General features: G+C 36.6%; 1 protein-coding gene across 1 annotated transcript in view; it reads left to right on the top strand.

Moving 5' to 3' along the window:
* Positions 1 to 19089, top strand: part of LOC127435251 (ELKS/Rab6-interacting/CAST family member 1-like) — a 294247-nt gene that overhangs the window by 42470 nt on the left and 232688 nt on the right. The window contains exons 7-9 of the mRNA XM_051688552.1: positions 2031 to 2198; positions 4429 to 4596; positions 17585 to 17722. Of these exons, the coding sequence (XP_051544512.1) occupies positions 2031 to 2198; positions 4429 to 4596; positions 17585 to 17722 (474 nt within the window). The remainder of the gene's footprint in view (positions 1 to 2030; positions 2199 to 4428; positions 4597 to 17584; positions 17723 to 19089) is intronic.

Raw genomic sequence — 19089 nt, 5'->3', positions numbered from 1 at the left:
CAACTGCAGCCGCAGTGCTCTACTTTAGGCTGGAATGCGGAAAGAAAATAAGTTCCGGGTTTTTTGGCTTTGTCTGAAGTGTAAAAAACTACACAACAGCTTTCCGTCATGTTTTTCGTTGTTACAATATCCCAAACTATTGAAAATTTTCGTTTTCCTCATAGGAACGAATGAGTAACTATGGTAACGGGGCTTTGATTTCCCCCACTCTAAACCTCGCCCCAGTGTCCGCATTGCCGACTGTATCTATTGTGTTACATAGAGTATCCCACTCGAAAATGAAGTCATGGGAAGTGTGCGCTTGGACGCATTAAGACAAACACAGCACTTGCAACAGTGTGAGACTGGATGATCAATGCGCCCTGTGGATGAAGGGACAGTGAAGAGAGCTGATAAAAAATATTAGCTTTAGAGTCTCTTCTCCTTATCAGTGGCCGACACTGGTCACAATAACAGTATCAGTGGGCGGCAATGAGTGAAGTCACAGGGTTACTCCGTCTCTACCCCTCCCTCTGATCAGGAAAGCAGAGTCGCTTGGTGCTGTGCCGAAAGATCGGATGCCACACTACGTAGACTTCCACTGTGCTTTCACCCGTCAATCTCTCTCTATCTCTCACTCTCCCTCTCTCTTTTATTTAGCACTGGTTGGAGTAGAGTGCAGATCACTATTGTCCACAAGGCTTGTGTCTCTCCCTTTCATGCTCTCTTTGATTTTCTGTCTTTTTCTCAGTCTGTCTTGTCTTCCCTTGTGCCTGTGCACACTTTAATTCTCTAGGATGACTTGCAATCGGTAGAGTTGCAGCTTTAGGCCGTGCTAACCTGCTACAGCTGCCCCAGTGCATGCTGTGAATGTGTGATATTTTAATGTTTGTCTTTACTATACATGTTGGTGACAAACACATGTAAATGTCATAACTGTGTATATATGTGCGTGTATGGAAGATTAACATTTGTCAGTACTTAATCCAAATGCTTTTGTTTTATTCATGAGTGAACATTGTTTTTTGTGGAAAGTGTGTAACTGAGCATTATGGAGTGTTACGTGTAGCTCTCTGTTAAAATTCTTTGCAGAACACGTAAAATCTTTCTCTTTACAGGAGTTGCTAGATGCTTAAAAGTTGGTCATACGTTTCCTGTTTTCAGCAGGTCTACAAATTAATTTAATTTGACTACATTTAAGTGTCCAGAAATGTAAAAAAAATAATATATATTTTTTTTTGTATGAGACAGTTTAGATGCAGATGACCTTAAAAGAATATTCCGAATACAAGTTAATCTCTTTCGACAGTATTTGTGACTTAATGTCGATTACCACAAAAAAATAATTTAGACTTAAAAAAAGAAGCAAAATTTGCGGTTACATTGAGGCACTTATAATGGAAGTGAATGGATCCAGTAAATGAACATTAAAATACACACTGTTTCAAAAGTATAGCCACAAAACGTAACATTATACATTTAAACATGATTATAGTATGATAAAATCAGGGTTTGATCAGCGTTATTGAGTTTACCAGATTACAGGGTTTACTGGTGTTACATTGTCATGGCAACTAAGTTGTAATATTGGACATAACATTACACAGATAAGGTTAGTACAAGATTTTATCACACTAAAATCATGTTAACACATATAATGTTTATATCTTGTGGCAGTCATTTTAAAACAGTGTGTATTTTTTATGTTTATAGAATGACATTATTAACTTACATTGTAAGTACCTCACTGCAACTGCGATTAAAAAAAAAAAAAAAAAAAGAGGAAAAGGAGGGACTCAAAATAATTTTTTGGGTAATCAACATTTAAGCCACGAATGCTGTCGATTGCTTAACTTGTATTGAACCCGAAAAGAATGTGGGACACACATGGTTATGCTGCTATGTTAAACCTGTGATACATCAAGATGTTGGTGAGGTTGTGTCTATAAAAGGCATTTTTAAGAAAACCAGAGCTTGGAGGCCTGGTTTTGAGGAGGTTTCTCTAGAGTTCTCCACATACTCTGAGTTGACCAGGTGTTTGTCTCGTTCAGATTGACCAGGTGAAACAGGACCTGTCCAGGAAGGACACAGAATTGTTGGGCCTGCAGACCAAACTAGAGACACTCACAAATCAGTTTTCAGACAGCAAACAGCACATCGATGTACTCAAAGAGTCTCTCACTGCCAAAGAACAGCGTGCTGCCATCCTGCAGACTGAGGTAACAATCATGATTTGGTGATGAAATGGGATCTCATATCACTGTTAGATAACGAAAACTACCATCTTTTTTCAGTTTGTGTATGTAACAGTACATTAGATTACATTACTCTCAACAGATTACTTTTTTAAACGAATCGACACTGAATTTGAGACACTGGAGAAAGAGCACTCATTGAATAAATGATCTGAACAGGTCATTAAGAACAGAAGTTACTTGTCAATAACAGTTAAAAGCCAGTGAGAACAACACAAAGCCTATATATACAGTACTGTGCAAAAGTTTTAGGCACATAAGATGTTTCACAAAAGCATTTTTCTTAAGATGGGTATTTATATTTTCAGCTTTAGTGTGTCAATAGGAAAAATACATTTTAGACTCCCAAACGTTTCTTTTGCAAATAGAATAGAACAGAAGAACAGGGAGCCCTGCAACAGATGTCAGGGTCCCCACAAAGACCCCCACAGAATATTGAGTCAGTCTGGGATTACAAGAAGAGACAAAAGCAATTGAGACAGCCAAAATGGATAGAAGAACTGTGGTGAATTCTCCAAGAAGCTTTGAACATCCTATCTGCCAACAACTAAAAAAAAACTGTGTCCAGGTGTACCTAGGAGAATTAGGGCTGTTTTAAAGGCAAAGGTGGTCACACCGAATATTGATTTAGCTTTTTATGTTTACTGGACTTTGTATGACATTAAGTGATAAATGAAAACTATTTATGGCATTATTTTTGAAGACATCCTCACTATGCAACATTTTTCACAAGTGCCTAAAACTTTTGCACAGTACTGTATATTTTTAACAACAATATGTTGGTAAAAATGCTTCAAATTAAGTACAGATTCCTTTTTTTATTACTATATACAGTAAGTGCTATTGAGTTTTAATACTGAGACTTAATAAACAGTATATCATATAAATATTGTTATTATACATATATAAATAAAAATAAAAATACTGCATTATATACAACATTTCAACTGTTTTATATTAGTTACATGAAGGCCATATTAAAACTGACTTGGAAGCTTTTTTTTTTTTTTTTTTTTTTTTTTTATCAGGACTTCATCGTTTATTTTTGGGTTTTTTCGAATGCCTTTTTACAGATTTTTACTGTTTTAGCCTTGTTCCAGACCCAGACTTTACATATTAAACTAAAAAAGTCCATGATAAAAATACTAATTATTAGATGTTTAAAACTATAATAATTTAAACAAAGAGTGACATTTTAATATTTAATGTATGAAAATTATTTCTATCAATATTTTAAAAATTAAAACAATCCAACAGTTGTGGTACCATTTCCACCACTCCAAAAATGTTTGCCTTAAAGTTTTTTTTTAACAGTGCACTTCTCAACCAAGTCAACAAAAATGTCAGTGAAGAGTTTGCTTTAAAAAATTAAATATGTGACAAGGGATGTTTGAAGAAAATGAAGAAAAATCAAGGTAAATATCACTTGTGGGAGGAATGTTTTATTGGGAGCTGTTTCCAATCAAGCTATCAAATTATGCATGAAATATGTGTGAAAATATTACTTAATTGTGTGGATATATTTAGCATACATGAAATGTTAGTGTTAAATTAGCTTTAGCAAGACAGAGGAGTAGGATATTTTATTTAAAAAACATGTAATTTCCAAAATCATGTAATCACTGTCATTTTAGCTATAATTATGTATTTTTTAATATAAATAATAAAATCTCTTAAAGTATTTCTCACACTGTTGAGTATAAATTACTCATTCTTAAGTGATCATAGGTTTGTATTTCTACCATAATGAGATGATAATGGAGGCAAATAGTGCTTGTTTTTGTGCTCTTATGTTGAGGATTTTTTTTTCTGTAGAGGGATTTCTATTTAATACATGTGTATGAAGAATTACCATGAAGGTTTTTTGTCTGACCACAAGGGGACACTGTTGTATCAAACAAGTTTTCGATCTGTTGAGAAGTTGCAGAGGAATGAATGGCTTCTTTGTGTGTGCTTTTAATTCTGCATTCAGTCTGTCATCACACTTTTTATCATAATCCCATGTTACCATTGCCAGCATGTGATTCATAGAGCTTATCCTACGGTTAATGTGCCTTGGCTGGCCAAGTATTTGTGTGCTCCTGTACACTGTCTTGAATAATAGTTTTTTAATGTACATTAAGTGTCAGTTTATGCATTTGTATAATTTTAGTTGCTGATGAAATGGTCTGTAATATATCCGTGTGTGTTTCAGGTTGATGCTCTTCGTTTACGTCTAGAAGAGAAAGAGACCATGCTTAATAAAAAGAGCAAACAGATTCAGGAAATGTCGGAAGAGAAGGGCACACTCGGCGGAGAGATCCATGACCTCAAAGACATGCTCGATGTCAAGGAACGCAAGGTCATCGTGCTGCAGAAAAAGGTGACGGCTGTGTATGCATTCGTGAAATTAAACGCGCCCCTTCACACAGGAAAATTCCACTTCTTAAAAATAGATGGCACTGTTAAGCTGTTTGACGAGGTCTTACGACTCTGGCGCAATGTTCGAAACCAGCCTCACCAAATATCCCTCTTTGTAAATGTATGATTTCTAAAAGTAGGGAAAAGTTGTGTTTGTGATGGCGACGGAGTCTCCTTTTCTCAGAAATGATACAGACAGGCAGTTAACCTCAGTCTAAAAGCAGGCCCCTGCACTAACATGGTTTTTTAAGTCTTTCATAAGCATGCAACAGCTGTTTACTTGTACCTTTAATGCATGTTGGATATACATGGAACTGTAACTTTTGCCTTTCCAACTGGCATCACTTCATCATAGATATTGTGGGTGCAACTTTGAACGTCATTTCTCAAGATATACAGCATACTTAATAGTAGTGTAGAGTCAACATGAATTGCTGTTCGCAACCAATATTACTTCTTTAATGTGACATTTCAGAATGCAATTTAAGCAATTCAATGCAAGTTAAGCACAATCTTCAGCATTTGTAGCATAATGTTGATTACCACAAAAAATAATTTCAACTTGTCCCTCATTTATATAAAAACCATGGTTACATTAAGGCATCTATGATGGAAGTGAATAGGGCCAGTCCATAAACATTGAAATACACACTGTTTCAAAAGTATAGACAAAAGATGTAAGCAATATATGTGTTTACTGACTCTAGTGTGATAAAATCTCTGTTCTGCATGATTTTATATCATTTTAGTGCTAAAATCGCTTATAGGGTTTACATTAATCATCAAGGCAACAAAGTTATAATATTGAATATAAGTTTAGACTGATAAGGTAAGCGATTTCATCAAAGTAAAACCATGTTAACACATATAATGTTTACATCTTGTGTCTTTTGAAACAATGTGTATTTTAATGTTAGACTGGCCCCATTCACTTCGATTGTAAGTGCCTCACTGTAACTTTACATTAGGGATTGATTGGATGCCGAAAAGTGGGTGTTAGTAGCAGTAGCCTATGTACCATAAGTGACATCAGTGGAAAAGAAAAGTTGTTTTAGCTGGAGAGGAAATTATTATATTTTGATTAAAGATCACAAAGGCAAACTGTGTTTTTCTTTGGATTAACATGTAGCACCAAATCATTCACAATAAGACCATAAATGCACATTAAGAAAGTAAACCGGGTCAATTTAGATTTTTACTAAACTTAAGTTTAAACTTAAACTGGAAAATATGGCTGACATTTTTGAGCTTATCATATAGAGCAGACAGGATTCTGGCAAAACACACCAACATGTACCCCGAACACCTAGATGCCAAAGCATGTTTCCATGGTGACCCATCAGGCTCCTTACACCCCTCTGGCCGGTCCTCCCATGAGGCAATGCTTCGGCGTTCACATCCGACTATCAGTTTCAGTATTACTGGGCTGAGATCACAGGCTGTGCATCCCAGCCCAGTAATTTGTGCAGCTCAGGATAGTCTGAGTGCACAAACCCCTCCATGAGCTCACCTTTATTGAAAAACAGGAAGTTGAGCTTCTTTCTAATGGGCATTCCAGGGATATTGTTGTAAATTGTGCTCTCAAGATCATAGTAACTTGTGTCATATGTTATTTTTTGACTGAGTCGCTTCAGTTTCAGTTTCTTTATCATTTACTCACCCTCATGTTGTTCCAAACCAATGTGATTTGTGGAACACAAAAGGAGATTTTAGACAGAATGTTAGCCTCAGTCACCATTCATTCATTCTGTAGAAGTAAGTAAGTTGTATGGGTTTGGAACAACATGAATGTGAGTAAATGATGATGACATTTTTACTTTTATGTAAACTATCCCTTTAAGTAAACTGCAGGGGATATAGAAAAGCTCTGTTTACATTGCATGTAAACAGGTCACATTGATGAATCAGCATTTGCTTAATAATGTTCAACTTGTTGATTGGGGAAGCCAAGCCCAGGTTTGATCAGTTTCACAAGTATAAAGACATTCTCTCACTTTCACATTTTATTCTCTCTTATCTCGTGATTGAGTGAGTTTGTTGCTCTTCCATTTCCTTTTTCTGTTTCATTAACAGTTTTTTCCTTCTCTGTCTCACCCTATTTGCTTCTCTTCACAGTTAGAGTCTAAAAGCCTCTTAGAGTCATTGGGGGCATGATGAGGTTTTTTATTTTTTATTTTTAAACCGTGTGCTTTCCCAAGCCACAGAAAGAGAAACATTTAGTTTCCATTATAGTGCATGAGCCGCACTGTATTGCCACAGAGTTGTTCCTAATGGCCATAACACATTGAGACTTCTCAATGGGACTTCTTTCTGAATACACCGTTCATTGCACAGGTCATACATGAGAAAATGAGAGATTGTATGGAGGAAGCAGGATTACATCCAGCACGGAAAAGCAACCGCATAAATATTCTTCTCAGAAAACCTCCTGTCTTAAAGGGATAGTTCATCCAAAAATCTCATTATTTACTCACCCTCATGACATCTAAGATGTGTTAGCAGAACACAAATGAAGATTTTTAGAAGAATATCTCAGCTCTGTAGATCCATACAATGCAAGTGAATTGTGATCAGGCATTTAAAGCTCCAAAAAGGCAAATAAAGTCATCATAAAAGTTATCCATCAGACTCCAGTGGTTTAATCAATGTCTTCTAAAGTGCTCCCGTGAGTTTTGGGTGAAAACAGACCAAAATATAAGTCCTTTTTTTTTACTGTAAATCTTGACTGCTGTCTCCTAGGCGATCATGATTTCAAGCTCGATTACACTTCCTATAACGTCATCTAGCGCTCTGCGCAAGCGTCAAGCACTAGGAAGTGTAATCGAGCTTGAAATCATGATCATGCCTAGAGACTACAGATGTCAAGATTTATAATGAAAAGGAGTTTGGAATTTTGGTCTGTTCTTACCTAAAACCATCTGTATCGCTTCAGAAGACATTGATTAAACCACTGGAGTTGGATGGATTACTTTTATGATGACTTTATCTCCTTTTTGGAGTTTCAAAGATAACCTGATAACCATTCACTTGCATTGTGTGGATCTACAGAGCTGAGATATGAATAAATATATGAAATGAATAAATGTAAAGATATTCTTCTAAAAATCTCTGTTTGTGTTAAGCAGAAGAAAGTCATATACATCTTAGATGGCATGAGGGTGAGTAAATGATGAGATAATTAATCACTTTAATAGAGGTCATTTACATATATACATGTTAAAGATACAGTAACAGCCTGTTTAATGAAAAAAATAGCCATGTGAAACAAAATCGCTTCTGTTTTTGATGCTAGAAACCTTACCAGCATTAAAAGTGGACTTCAGGGGGAAAAAATAAAAGGCTACAAAAGTGTAGAATATGACCCTTTTTAAATAAGCTACACTGTTGAATCTCATAGCATTGGTACATTTACACTTACTAAAATGCACTTTCCTAAACTGTGTGTGTCTGTGTATATATAAGCACGAAAAGAATAGATACACAATGTCCTGTGAAGTATGCAACTGTTCTCAGAGGAGGCCTAGCCTGAGCCCGTTTTTCCCCCCCACCCATTTCTTCTTTCTCTCGCTCTCCTTTAATGTTTGAACATAATTTTTTCTTCCTCTCGGAGCTGTTTGGCATTGTGATTGTTTTCCCAGTGGCTCTGGTTCAAGTGCACAGCTCTTTACCTTCTCAGTGGCACTGTTTGCCTCCGCGGATGTGAGTGAGTTCATTTTGAACACCGCAAAACGCCTCTTCCAGTGGTCGTAGAGAGTTCCGTTCCCTCTTCTTTCCTTTGTTTATACTCAATGTTTTATACTCAACACTTAGCGTTTAACAGTCTGGAAAATAGTGATTATTTCATTTTCGACTGTCAGATAAGGTTGCAGACAAATGCGCCGTATAAAGGGCCGGACTAAATATTGAAAACAGCGTTTTGGATGCAAATTCTTTTGCAAGTTCATGGCAGGACGAGCTACAGAAACATTTGTTAATGCGAGGAGGGGGAAATACAGGACACAGTTCATCAGGACTTGCTCAAGTATGTAAACTCAAGTCAAACGTCATGACGGAGAGCAGCTCTCTTTGGCATGAGAGGGTCGTCAGAGATGTTTCATCTTACCATAAGGTGGCTTGAACGGGGAGCTTCCCACTTGCTATATCTTTTAAAGGGATAGTTTACCCTAAAATTAAAATTCTTTCATCATTTACTCACCCGTATGTCATTCCAAAACCTGTATGACTGTCTTTTTCCATTACAAAAGTGGACATTTTGAAGGCTCTTTTACATGCAGTTGAAGCCATACGATAGCTTATAATTTAAGTCTTCCCCTCTAGTGAGCTCTTGACCGCTGCAACTGGATCGAGTCAGTAAATTGAATTCGAAAACCGAATCAGAATCATGAACGAACATTCAGACCTGTCTTGTGAACTGACTCATTGAAAGAATCAGGCTCAAAAGAATGATTCATTCATGAATTGGAAATTGTAGAAAATGTCAGTTTGTTTCTCACACAAAGACTTATAATATAAATCATGATACTTTTAAGGTGCTTTTGTGTTATTTTTGAAGCTTAAAAGTTTCAGTTCCCGTTTATAGTAATTGCTTGAAAAAGAGCGACCAGCACGGTCACTCAGTTTTTCTCCATGTGTGTTTCACAGAAATGATGACAGAATACTCATTTTCAGGTGAACTATTCCTTTGATGGCTGGTTCATAACCCAGAAAGTGTGTGCTTTTTCCCCCTTCTTTTTCGTTGGCTACAGGGTGAAGAAGGCTAACAGGCTTAGCACCAGAGGGAAAGCCTCTTAAACAGAGCGTGTCGGGTCTGAGTTGTGATCTTCTTGCTGAGAAAGAGCCTCTCACATTGTTTGTTACAGTCCATCAGTCGAAAGAAAGACGAAGAGAGACACAGGCACACAGACAGAGAGAGGGCGCATGCTAATAAGTGCCTTGTGTTAAAATAATGATAAACCCCACATCAAAATGTCGAGAGTCTTAAGCCCCTGACAGACAGACAGAGACACAGAGAGAGACCGAGAGAGAGAGAGAGAGACTCTTTTGGCTTAATTGGTGAAAATAGTTCTACAAAGGTTTCTAATTAATAGGCACTTCTTGTTTTTCTCTTTCTTATTTAAATTTAAATCTCGATTTTAAAGTGCATTATTGGCATGATTGTTTTACACACAGTATTGCCAATGCATTAATAGAAAAAACAAAATACAGTAACAGTAAAGCAAGGTAGTAATTGTAATTTTAATAATAATAGTAACAGTTCACAATAAACAATAAAATATAACCGTATATATATTGTAATACAATACAATATAATTTTATACAATAAAAATTTTTTTCAGAGGGTGCAGTGCTCTAATATGAATTTTGCTACAACAGATGCACAGTTGTCCTTTCTAAGTAATTGAATTCGATCTTTGACAATATAGAAAATTGAGGAAATATACGAAGTGTGTGTGTGTGCGTGTGTGTGCGTTTGCAGAATGCAAAGACTGGCATTGTGCAACTTACCTGTCAGGTTTCACCCACTCAGGTGCCAAGCTCATCACACTCATTTGCATTTCTGAGCGGAGTGTATGTTGAACGCCACCCCCTTCGTCTCAACAAATGTCTCAAATACATTCACTCTCTTCATGTACACCCACTTGTTTAGCTACCTCTGTGAGGACATACTCTCGACTTCTATAGACCTTTTTTACAGCATGTGAGGATGCGTTTCTTCACTATTTAGTAGCGTTAATCTAGGATTTTATTATTATTATTATTATTATTATTATTTAGTGTACATTTATTAGATTACTTTTTGTATTGTATTACCCTGGCATTAATTAGAAAAAACAAAAAAACAACAACTAGTCAACACAGCTGCGATGGGTAATGAGGGAGTGACAGTCAATTTGGCATCTTTCTCTCAACTGACTAACGTAAACCATCTCTCTCTTTTTTTATCCTCTTATGGAAAATTGTGGAAATGTAATAGTGGATTTTTATTTTGCAGTTGGAGCAAATGGGAACGCAAAAACAATATTTGTTTTTGTCTCCTATTTACAGATATAGAAGTTTATCCCACTATAGTGTACTTGCATGTTCCAAACACAGAAATGTGAAAAGGGTCCTTTGTCTTTTTTTATAAAGGGATTATATTAGATAATTTGGGATTAGAAGTGATTCAATTTACATTCAGAGGACAATAAAATGGGCAAAACATACCATTGACATTCAAGGAGAGTAAGAGGTGTGGCCAGGAAGTAACCACCTAGAAGACCCTAGCAACCACATAGCAATTAGGAAAAAGAAGTTCTACAGAGGTTTCTCATAAATAGGAGTTCCTTCTTGTTTTTAATTTTAAAGTACATTATTGGCACGATTGTTTTACACAATATTACCAATGCATCAGTACAAAAATTAAAACATAGTAAAAGTACAGTGAGTCATTCTAATTAGAATTTTTTTGCCCATTTTATTGACCACAGGATGTAAATCAAATCACTTATAAATCCCGCACTTACAACCAATCACAACACCCTTGTATGGACGAGTTATGCGTGGGCATCACTGACATTTTCCTCTTACAATTACTAGACTTATCGCTTCAACCATGAAAGAAAACGTTCTGCATTTTTGGAATAATAATAATTACAAAAAAACACTTCTTTATTTTCACCCTTTCCTTTCTTTCTCTGTCCATAGGGAGTTGTTGTCAGATTTAGTTAATGTCTAGGAATTACACTGCCTGGCCAAAAAAAAAGTCACATACTCTAATATTTAGTTGGACCGCCTTTAGCTTTGATTACGGGCATTTGTCGTGGCATCATTTCGACAACCTTATGCAATGTCATAACATTTATTTCCATCCAGAGTTGCATTAATTTTTGGCCAACATTTTGTGTTGATGACGGGAGAGTCGAACCACTCCATAAAGTCTTCTCCAGCACATCCCAACAGACTTCTCAGGATTTTGTGGTGGCCAGTTCACGTGTGAAAATGATTCCTCATGCTCTCTGAGCCACTCTTTCACAATTTGAGCCCAATGAATCTTGGCATTGTGGTCCTGGAATATGCCGTGGTGTCAGGTAAGAAAAAAATCCATTGATTGGATAACCTGGTCATTCAGGCAGCTGACTTCATTTTATTACTGCATAACATTGCTGTGCCTAGACCTGACCAACTGAAGCAACCCCAGATCATAACACTGCCTCCAGAGGCTTGTACAGTGGGCACTATGCATGGCGGGTGCATCACTTCATGCGCTTCCCTTCTTACCCTGACGCACCCATCACTTAGGGATAGGGTAAATCTGGACTCATCTGACCACATGATCTTTTTCCATTGCTCCACAGTCCAATCTTTATGCTCCCTAGCAAATTAAAGTCGTTTTTTCAGATTAGCCTCACTAACAAGTGGCTTTCTTGTGGCCACACAGCTGTTTAGTCCCAATCCTGTAAATTCTCGTCACATTGTGCATGTGAAAATGCTCTTACTTTCACTATTAAACATAGCCGTGATTTCTACTGTCGATTTTTTTTACAATGTGACTTCAAGCGTTTTAGTGCTCTCTGATCATGATCATTCAAGATTTTTTCCGACCACATTTCTTCCGTGAAGCTGACGGTTCACCACTATCCTTCCAGGTTTTAATAATGCATTGGACAGTTCTTAACCCAATTCCAATGATTTTAGCAATCGCCTTGCTCGTTGTTTTCTTTGCTTGATGCAGGCCAATAATTTGCCCCTTCTGAAACACAGTAACATCTTTTCCATGACCACGGGATACGTCTTCTGACATGGTTGTTTAAGAAATGAGAAGCTGCACACTGCATAAGTTTGTTAAAAGAATTGTTGCCAGCTGAAACATATTAATCACTGCAATAATGATCCAATCATAGGCTCTTAAGTATCTGCTTATTTAAATCCAAACAGTGACTTTTTTTTGGCCAGGCATTGTATTCCCCCCCCCAAAGTATGGCTTAGTAAACACACACACACACACACACACACACACACACACACACACACACACACACACACACACACAGATAACATAACAGATACAGCAAACATCTGTAAAACTGTTCAGTAAGGTTCCATTTTGTTAAAATAAGTTAACAACATTAGTTAACATGAACTAACATTGAACAATACTTTTACAGCATTCGTTAATCTTGGTTAATGTTAATTTCAACATATATTAATACATTTTTAAAATTAAAAGTTGTATATGTTAACAAAAGTTAATGCACTATGAACTAACATGTAATAACAATGAACAATTGTATTGTTATTAACTAACATTATCAAAGATTAATAAATTATATTGATAACACTTTACAATAAGGTTCCATTTGTTAACATTAGTTAATGCATTAGGTATCATGAGCAAATAATTAACAACATATTTTCACATCATTTATTAACCTTTGTTAATATTAGTTAAGAAAAAATATATTGTTCATGTTATTACATTCAAATTGCATTTACTAATTAGTAAAGTTTGTACAAAGTGCATTTACTAATGATAACTAATACAACTTTTGATTTTAAAAATGTTTTAGTGTATGTTGTAATGAACAAACTAAGATTAATAAATGCAGTAAAAGTATTGTTCATTGTTAGTTCATGTTAACTAATTTTGTTAACTAATGTTAACAAATGTAACCTTAGTGTAAAGTGTTACCAAATATGTTGTACATTGTAAGTTCATGATATCTAATGCATTAACTCATGTTAACGAATGGATCCTTACTGTAAAGTGTTACCAAAAAGTCTAAGAAATATAATGCTTACATTGGCACTTTTTCTTATAGAGTACAAAAATTATGCTCTCTCTGGTAATACGCTTCTGCCGTAATTTTTGCTGGAAAATCTGCAGGAAAGATCTCCCTTCCCATTGCTCTAGTCTGTGGGTTTGACATGTTGTTTTGTTCGTCTTGCACATTGCATACAATTCTGATGCAACCCGCTGTAAATGCTAAAATCTTTTCACTGTGTGTGTTGTGTGTGTGTGTGTTGTGTGTGTGTTGTCTTGTTGTGTGTCGTGTGCCTCACTGTCTGTTTCCAGAGTTTACACCACACTGACAAGCAGCAGATCACTAAGTGAAACAAAACACCTTTTAATAATTCAGACAGCCCCCTCTCTCTCTCCCTCTCTCTTTCTCTCTCTCTCTTTTACACAAGCACATACACACACACCCTCAAATCCCTTTAAGTCTCCATGCGTTTGGATCTCTGTGACGGGAGGCTGCTCTTTTTGTCTCTTGTCTTTTATCCACTCACTCACACACACACACACACACACATGGTTCAGTGGATGAAACAGGAGCTTGGCAAACATGTTTGTGTGTGTTTATCTGTGTATGGAATGTTCTTCCTCATTGAGAAGATTGTTCAATTTTAGTAAGTGGGTCATCCAATTACAGATTAACCCTGCTCCCAAAATTTCAACAAGGACTCATTTCTCTCTCTGATGTAATTTTAAAAAGAATAATTCACACAAGATAGAAAATTCTGTCATTGTTTCCTTACTCATGTTGTTCCAAATCTGTATTCTTACTTCTGTGGAACACAAGAGGAGAAATTTTGAAGTACTGTATGTTGACCTTGCTCTTTTCCATACAAAGAAAGTGAATGGGGGCTGAGGCTACCAACGTTCTGTCTAACATCTCCTTATGTGTCATTCAAACAACATGAGTTAGAGTAAATAACGACAGAATAATTTTTTTTTCAACTATATAAATTCTTAAATCATCAAGCAAAATTATAATTTTATTGGTTAACTGAACACCTTTCCAAATCCTTGAGGGTTATATTATATTTTCTGTGTAATACAGTGAAGGGTCTGTACAATATGTTAGTTAAAGTTAAATATAAATATAGTTAAAGTTGTTAAATGGATTTGTAATTTTTACAATGTGCATAATTATTGTTCATGAAAAATATGCTTTATTCAAATATAATTAAATTAATATGTTATAAGTAAAGGACTTTTTAAAAGTCAAAAGATTGTCTCTTTTTCTCTCTCTCTTTCTCTCTCGCCCTCTAATAAGGTCATATTTGAATGTAATTATCATTTGGCTTGACATGGATCCCCCTAATCTAGATCCGTAATGTCCACTTTTCCTCAATCGGACAGCAAGAGGACGATGAAGGCATTTTTCCTCCATTAGTCCAATGCGGGTTTGCAGTTTTCCCTCAATGCTCTGATTGTTTTCCAAAATATAACTGCAGTTATCATATGACTCTGCACATGCATAAAACGAGCTGTATGAAATATTCATGAGTGTATAGTGTGTGCCTGCCAAAGCTTGTACGGGGTAACCCGAAACACCGGGGGATGATGGGTAATGGGGCAGAGGAACGTAATCAGGTTGTGTTACACAACCAGGTTTAAAGGGCAACCACAGACAATATTAAAGGGAAGAAGACTTCTCCTGAATGTCAAGTGTGTGATCGGGTTGAAACATTTAAATGTGTGTGTTTTGTCTTGAGTGGGTGCATTAGAGGAATAGAGACAGCCAAAAGGGAAGGTTACAGACAGGTGGAGCTGTCAGGTGTATGTTTGAGTGAGAGGCTGGAGATGTTTTAAGCATGCTGTAGGAGGGAGGAGGGCGGGGCCGGTTCGTGATGCTGCACACCCGGCCCCTAATCAGGCTAATCAAGCCCTCAAGAGGGATAAAGACGACCAGAGGTGGCAGTTCCAGAGAGAGAGAGTTACGGGCAGCTGCCCGGCATGTGTTTGTCTTTAGTGTTTAAGTTTATTGTTAAATTATTATTTATATTGTCAAGTCGGTTCTCGCCTCCTCCTTTCCCTTTTACCTTGTTACACTGGTGCCGAAACCCAGGAAGGAGGAGGGATACGCCGTAGTAGAGTCCTCGCCACTACCATCCATCCACCCCAACGGAGCAGCCGCGGCCATCTGCCGGGGGACGGAGGAGCCTGGCCGCCTGAGAGCGGGGGAACAGCCGGGCTCCTCCTTCCCCCGGAGGAGTGGCCGAGGACCACGGCAGTCGGCGGCCGTTCCTCCGCTCACAGGTGGCCGGGCTCCTCCGTATACCCTCTCAAGGGCTTGATTAGCCTGATTAGGGGCCGGGTGTGCAGCATCACAACCCGGCCCCGCCCTCCTCCCTCCTACACATGCATATTGGACACCCACGCTTGCACACACAAATACACTGCTCCAGCTGTGCTTTTATTTTGGTACATAGTTGTGTGATAGATAGATAGATAGATAGATAACAATTCCTTCACAAATTGCCACCAATCAGCATGACCCCATATTAACCAAAAAGCCTTTAACACCCTTCAATCTTTCACTTAAAACACTTGCATGACTAGCTCCAACTTACCCAGACATCTGTCCAAACATATCTGAAATTATTTAAAATAACAAACCTTACCATAGTTTTATTATTCGAGAAGCAACTAGGGTAAATTCATTATTGGGTTTCTACTCACTTTTTCCACGGCCTGCTCTTGTGATCCTTGTAATCGCTTTTGTCAAAACATTCACCCTTTTAATTAAATTCACAAGTCGACACATCTTTATCTCTCTCAGTGATTGGGTTCGGAAACCAGATTATGATGGTGTCACAGACAGTTTTCTCTTGCCCCATTTCAGGGCACTGAATAAAGTTCTTTTTAAATTGTTAATACTCTGAAAGAATTTAAGACTGCGTGAAAACAAACTGCAGATATTAAAAAGATGTGAGGGAGGGAGGATTTTTTGTTTGCTCATTATGCTTGTTTTTAATAATAATGCCTATCATTAGTAACAGTAACAAACAGGGCAAATAACAGGGCACTAAAAATCACTAGTTCATTAAGGCAGTGCTATATTGTGAATACAGTCATGATTAAATTCATTGCTGTAATATAATGATTACTTACTACATATTAAAAATATTAAGGGTGCACGTTTTCATTACACAGTAGCTAGGTGAAAAGAAATACTGTATTAACCAATCAGCAGCCATGACTGGAAAATTTTACAATGTACATTCAGAAATGTCTTGATACTTTGAGTCATATATGTTCTTATATATTCATATTTGAATGTACATGAATTACTGATGTTTTTATTATATGTTTTTATGTATTGTATGTTGGTGATTATTTAATGAAAGTTATTATAAAGTGTTACATTTTAGTGTTTTTGTCCTACAGCGCTTACTCACTCTTATAACTCTAGTTTACATTTAATGACTTAACTCTGCCTTTCATTGGCTTGTTGGCTGTGAAGCCGGAACCATGACAACAAAACTGATGTTGAATTTCAGAATCTTGATTTATATGAAAAAAATGGGCACATCATTTAAAAATAATGTTCATTAAATTTTCTTTTTACAAAAATTACATTTCTTCTTCATGTTGTTTAGCCCAAGGAATTTTTTACCCTTAACACTCAAGGTAGGTCTAGTGATAAAATGTGTTTTACCGAGAGTGACTCTATCAACAGCACAGCAGGTTGTTTCAATGCAGCTAAGAGAAACAAAAACAGCAACTATTTATCAAATCCGTCAGCATTTAATTTAATGTGAAACAGTGGACAGGAACAGTCAGTCTTTTCATTGAGCTGTCAACATATGATGAATGGAGTGAAACGTGGAAATGCCCATCTCTCTAGCGTCATTCATCAGCGCCGGCTTCACGCGCATGCAGATAAGGAAAGTTTATGAAGAGAATTAGTTCTGAATATGGTTCTAATGAGGTCATTATTTTCAGCTGAACAGGGAATTTTTTTTTTTTTTTACTGATCCACCCCTACTCCCCCTGTTCCAAATGTTGTAATGCAGTGTTTTATGAGATAGTGCTGAAAATACAATGAAAAATGGCTTCATTTAGTTTACTCTGAGCTTAAGTGTGAGTAAATGTTTTTATTTGTGTTTTAATAGATACGTCTTTATCTGGATTTGCTCGATGTCATAAACTCTTTTTCGTTCTCATGCCCTTTCTCGAGCAGATTGACAATCTTCAGGAACAGTTGAGAGATAAGGAGAAGCAGATGACCAGTCTGAAGGAGCGTGTCAAATCCATGCAGGCCGACACTTCAAACACTGATACGGCTCTCACCACGCTGGAGGAGGCCCTGGCTGAGAAGGTGGACACCCACAAACACAGAGTCACATGGGTTGTTTTAGAGCTGCTTAAATTCTGCCTTAAATTGTGAAAGCACCAATTCTGTATTGTGTTCCCTTTTAAGTTCACTAATTATCTGCTTGGAGCACTGCAACAGGGAGACCATACAGCCAAAAATGCTCATATTTTATGAATCTGTTCAGTGCATTTGTATTAAAAGGATAGTTCACCCAAAAATGAACATATTCATCATTTACTCACTGTCATGTTGTTCCAAATCCATACGACTTTCTTCCGTAGATAATTAATCAGTAATGAATTCAATTTGGGTCTTTTCCTCACAAAACTGTCATATGGCTTTGGAAGACTTGGAATATAGTGTATGTGTCATGGGACATTTTTATTATCCTTTTGAGTTGTTTTTTTTTTTTTTTTTTTTTGGAGCATGACAGTAGGAATGGGCACTTTAAAGTAATTTTGAAGCCAAGTACTCTAATGCACAAAAAGTGAGTAATCCATTACTCATAAATTAAAATGTAAATGAAAAATAACAAGTATGACACGTACATTAAATTTATATTTAAATTTATTCACAAAAGTTACCAAGAACGGTTTCAAAATAAGATAACCATGCTTTTCTTTTGGGAAAAAAAGAAAAATGAACTATGCATTAATAAAATTAAATAAATAAATAAATAATAATAATTAAAAATAAAAAATAACAGCAAAAGTATTTGCACTCACCCAGAGCTTAAATAGAAACCAATATTGATGGCACTTGTTTAACTTACAGAACATAAGTCTACATAAAGACAATCAAATTTTTATAATTTCACATGTTATTATTCAGAAAAACAAGTGGTAAAAGTTGACTTTTTATAAAATGCGCTTTGTTGGTGTTAAGATATTTAATGTGCATACACACATACTGGTCTGATAAGCTTCAGAGTTTCTTGTACCACTTCTTTCCACCATTAAAGCAGATCCTTGTGCATTGATTTGCATCTCCAACAAAAACTGAATACCAAAAAGGTAGAAGAGTAGAAGAAACAAAATATTACAAGTCTTGCCAAACTTGGCTTTGCTTGAATGCACATACGCCATTAAATCTTCTTCCTACCTTGATGACACACATCTACTTGTGTGAGCAAATGATGACAGAATTTTAATTTTTGGGGGATCTATCCCTTTAACTCCACTTTGGATGGGTTTTACTGTGTTTTGTGTTCTGGTAAGCCAAAGTCTTCAGAGACAAGATGTCACAGGTGACATGTAGACCGAAGTAGCAGAGCAACAGGAGCTGTGAATGTGTGTGTGACAGCAAGATTGCACTGTCACACACCCTTATGTAAGGACTCAGTCATTCTCACACTACGCTTGACCTCCCAG

This window comes from Myxocyprinus asiaticus, chromosome 45, assembly GCF_019703515.2.
Source record: "Myxocyprinus asiaticus isolate MX2 ecotype Aquarium Trade chromosome 45, UBuf_Myxa_2, whole genome shotgun sequence".
Classification (NCBI taxonomy): domain Eukaryota; kingdom Metazoa; phylum Chordata; class Actinopteri; order Cypriniformes; family Catostomidae; genus Myxocyprinus; species Myxocyprinus asiaticus.
Note: the sequence above shows the minus strand (reverse complement) of the source record. Positions and strands in the feature narration are given on the sequence as shown.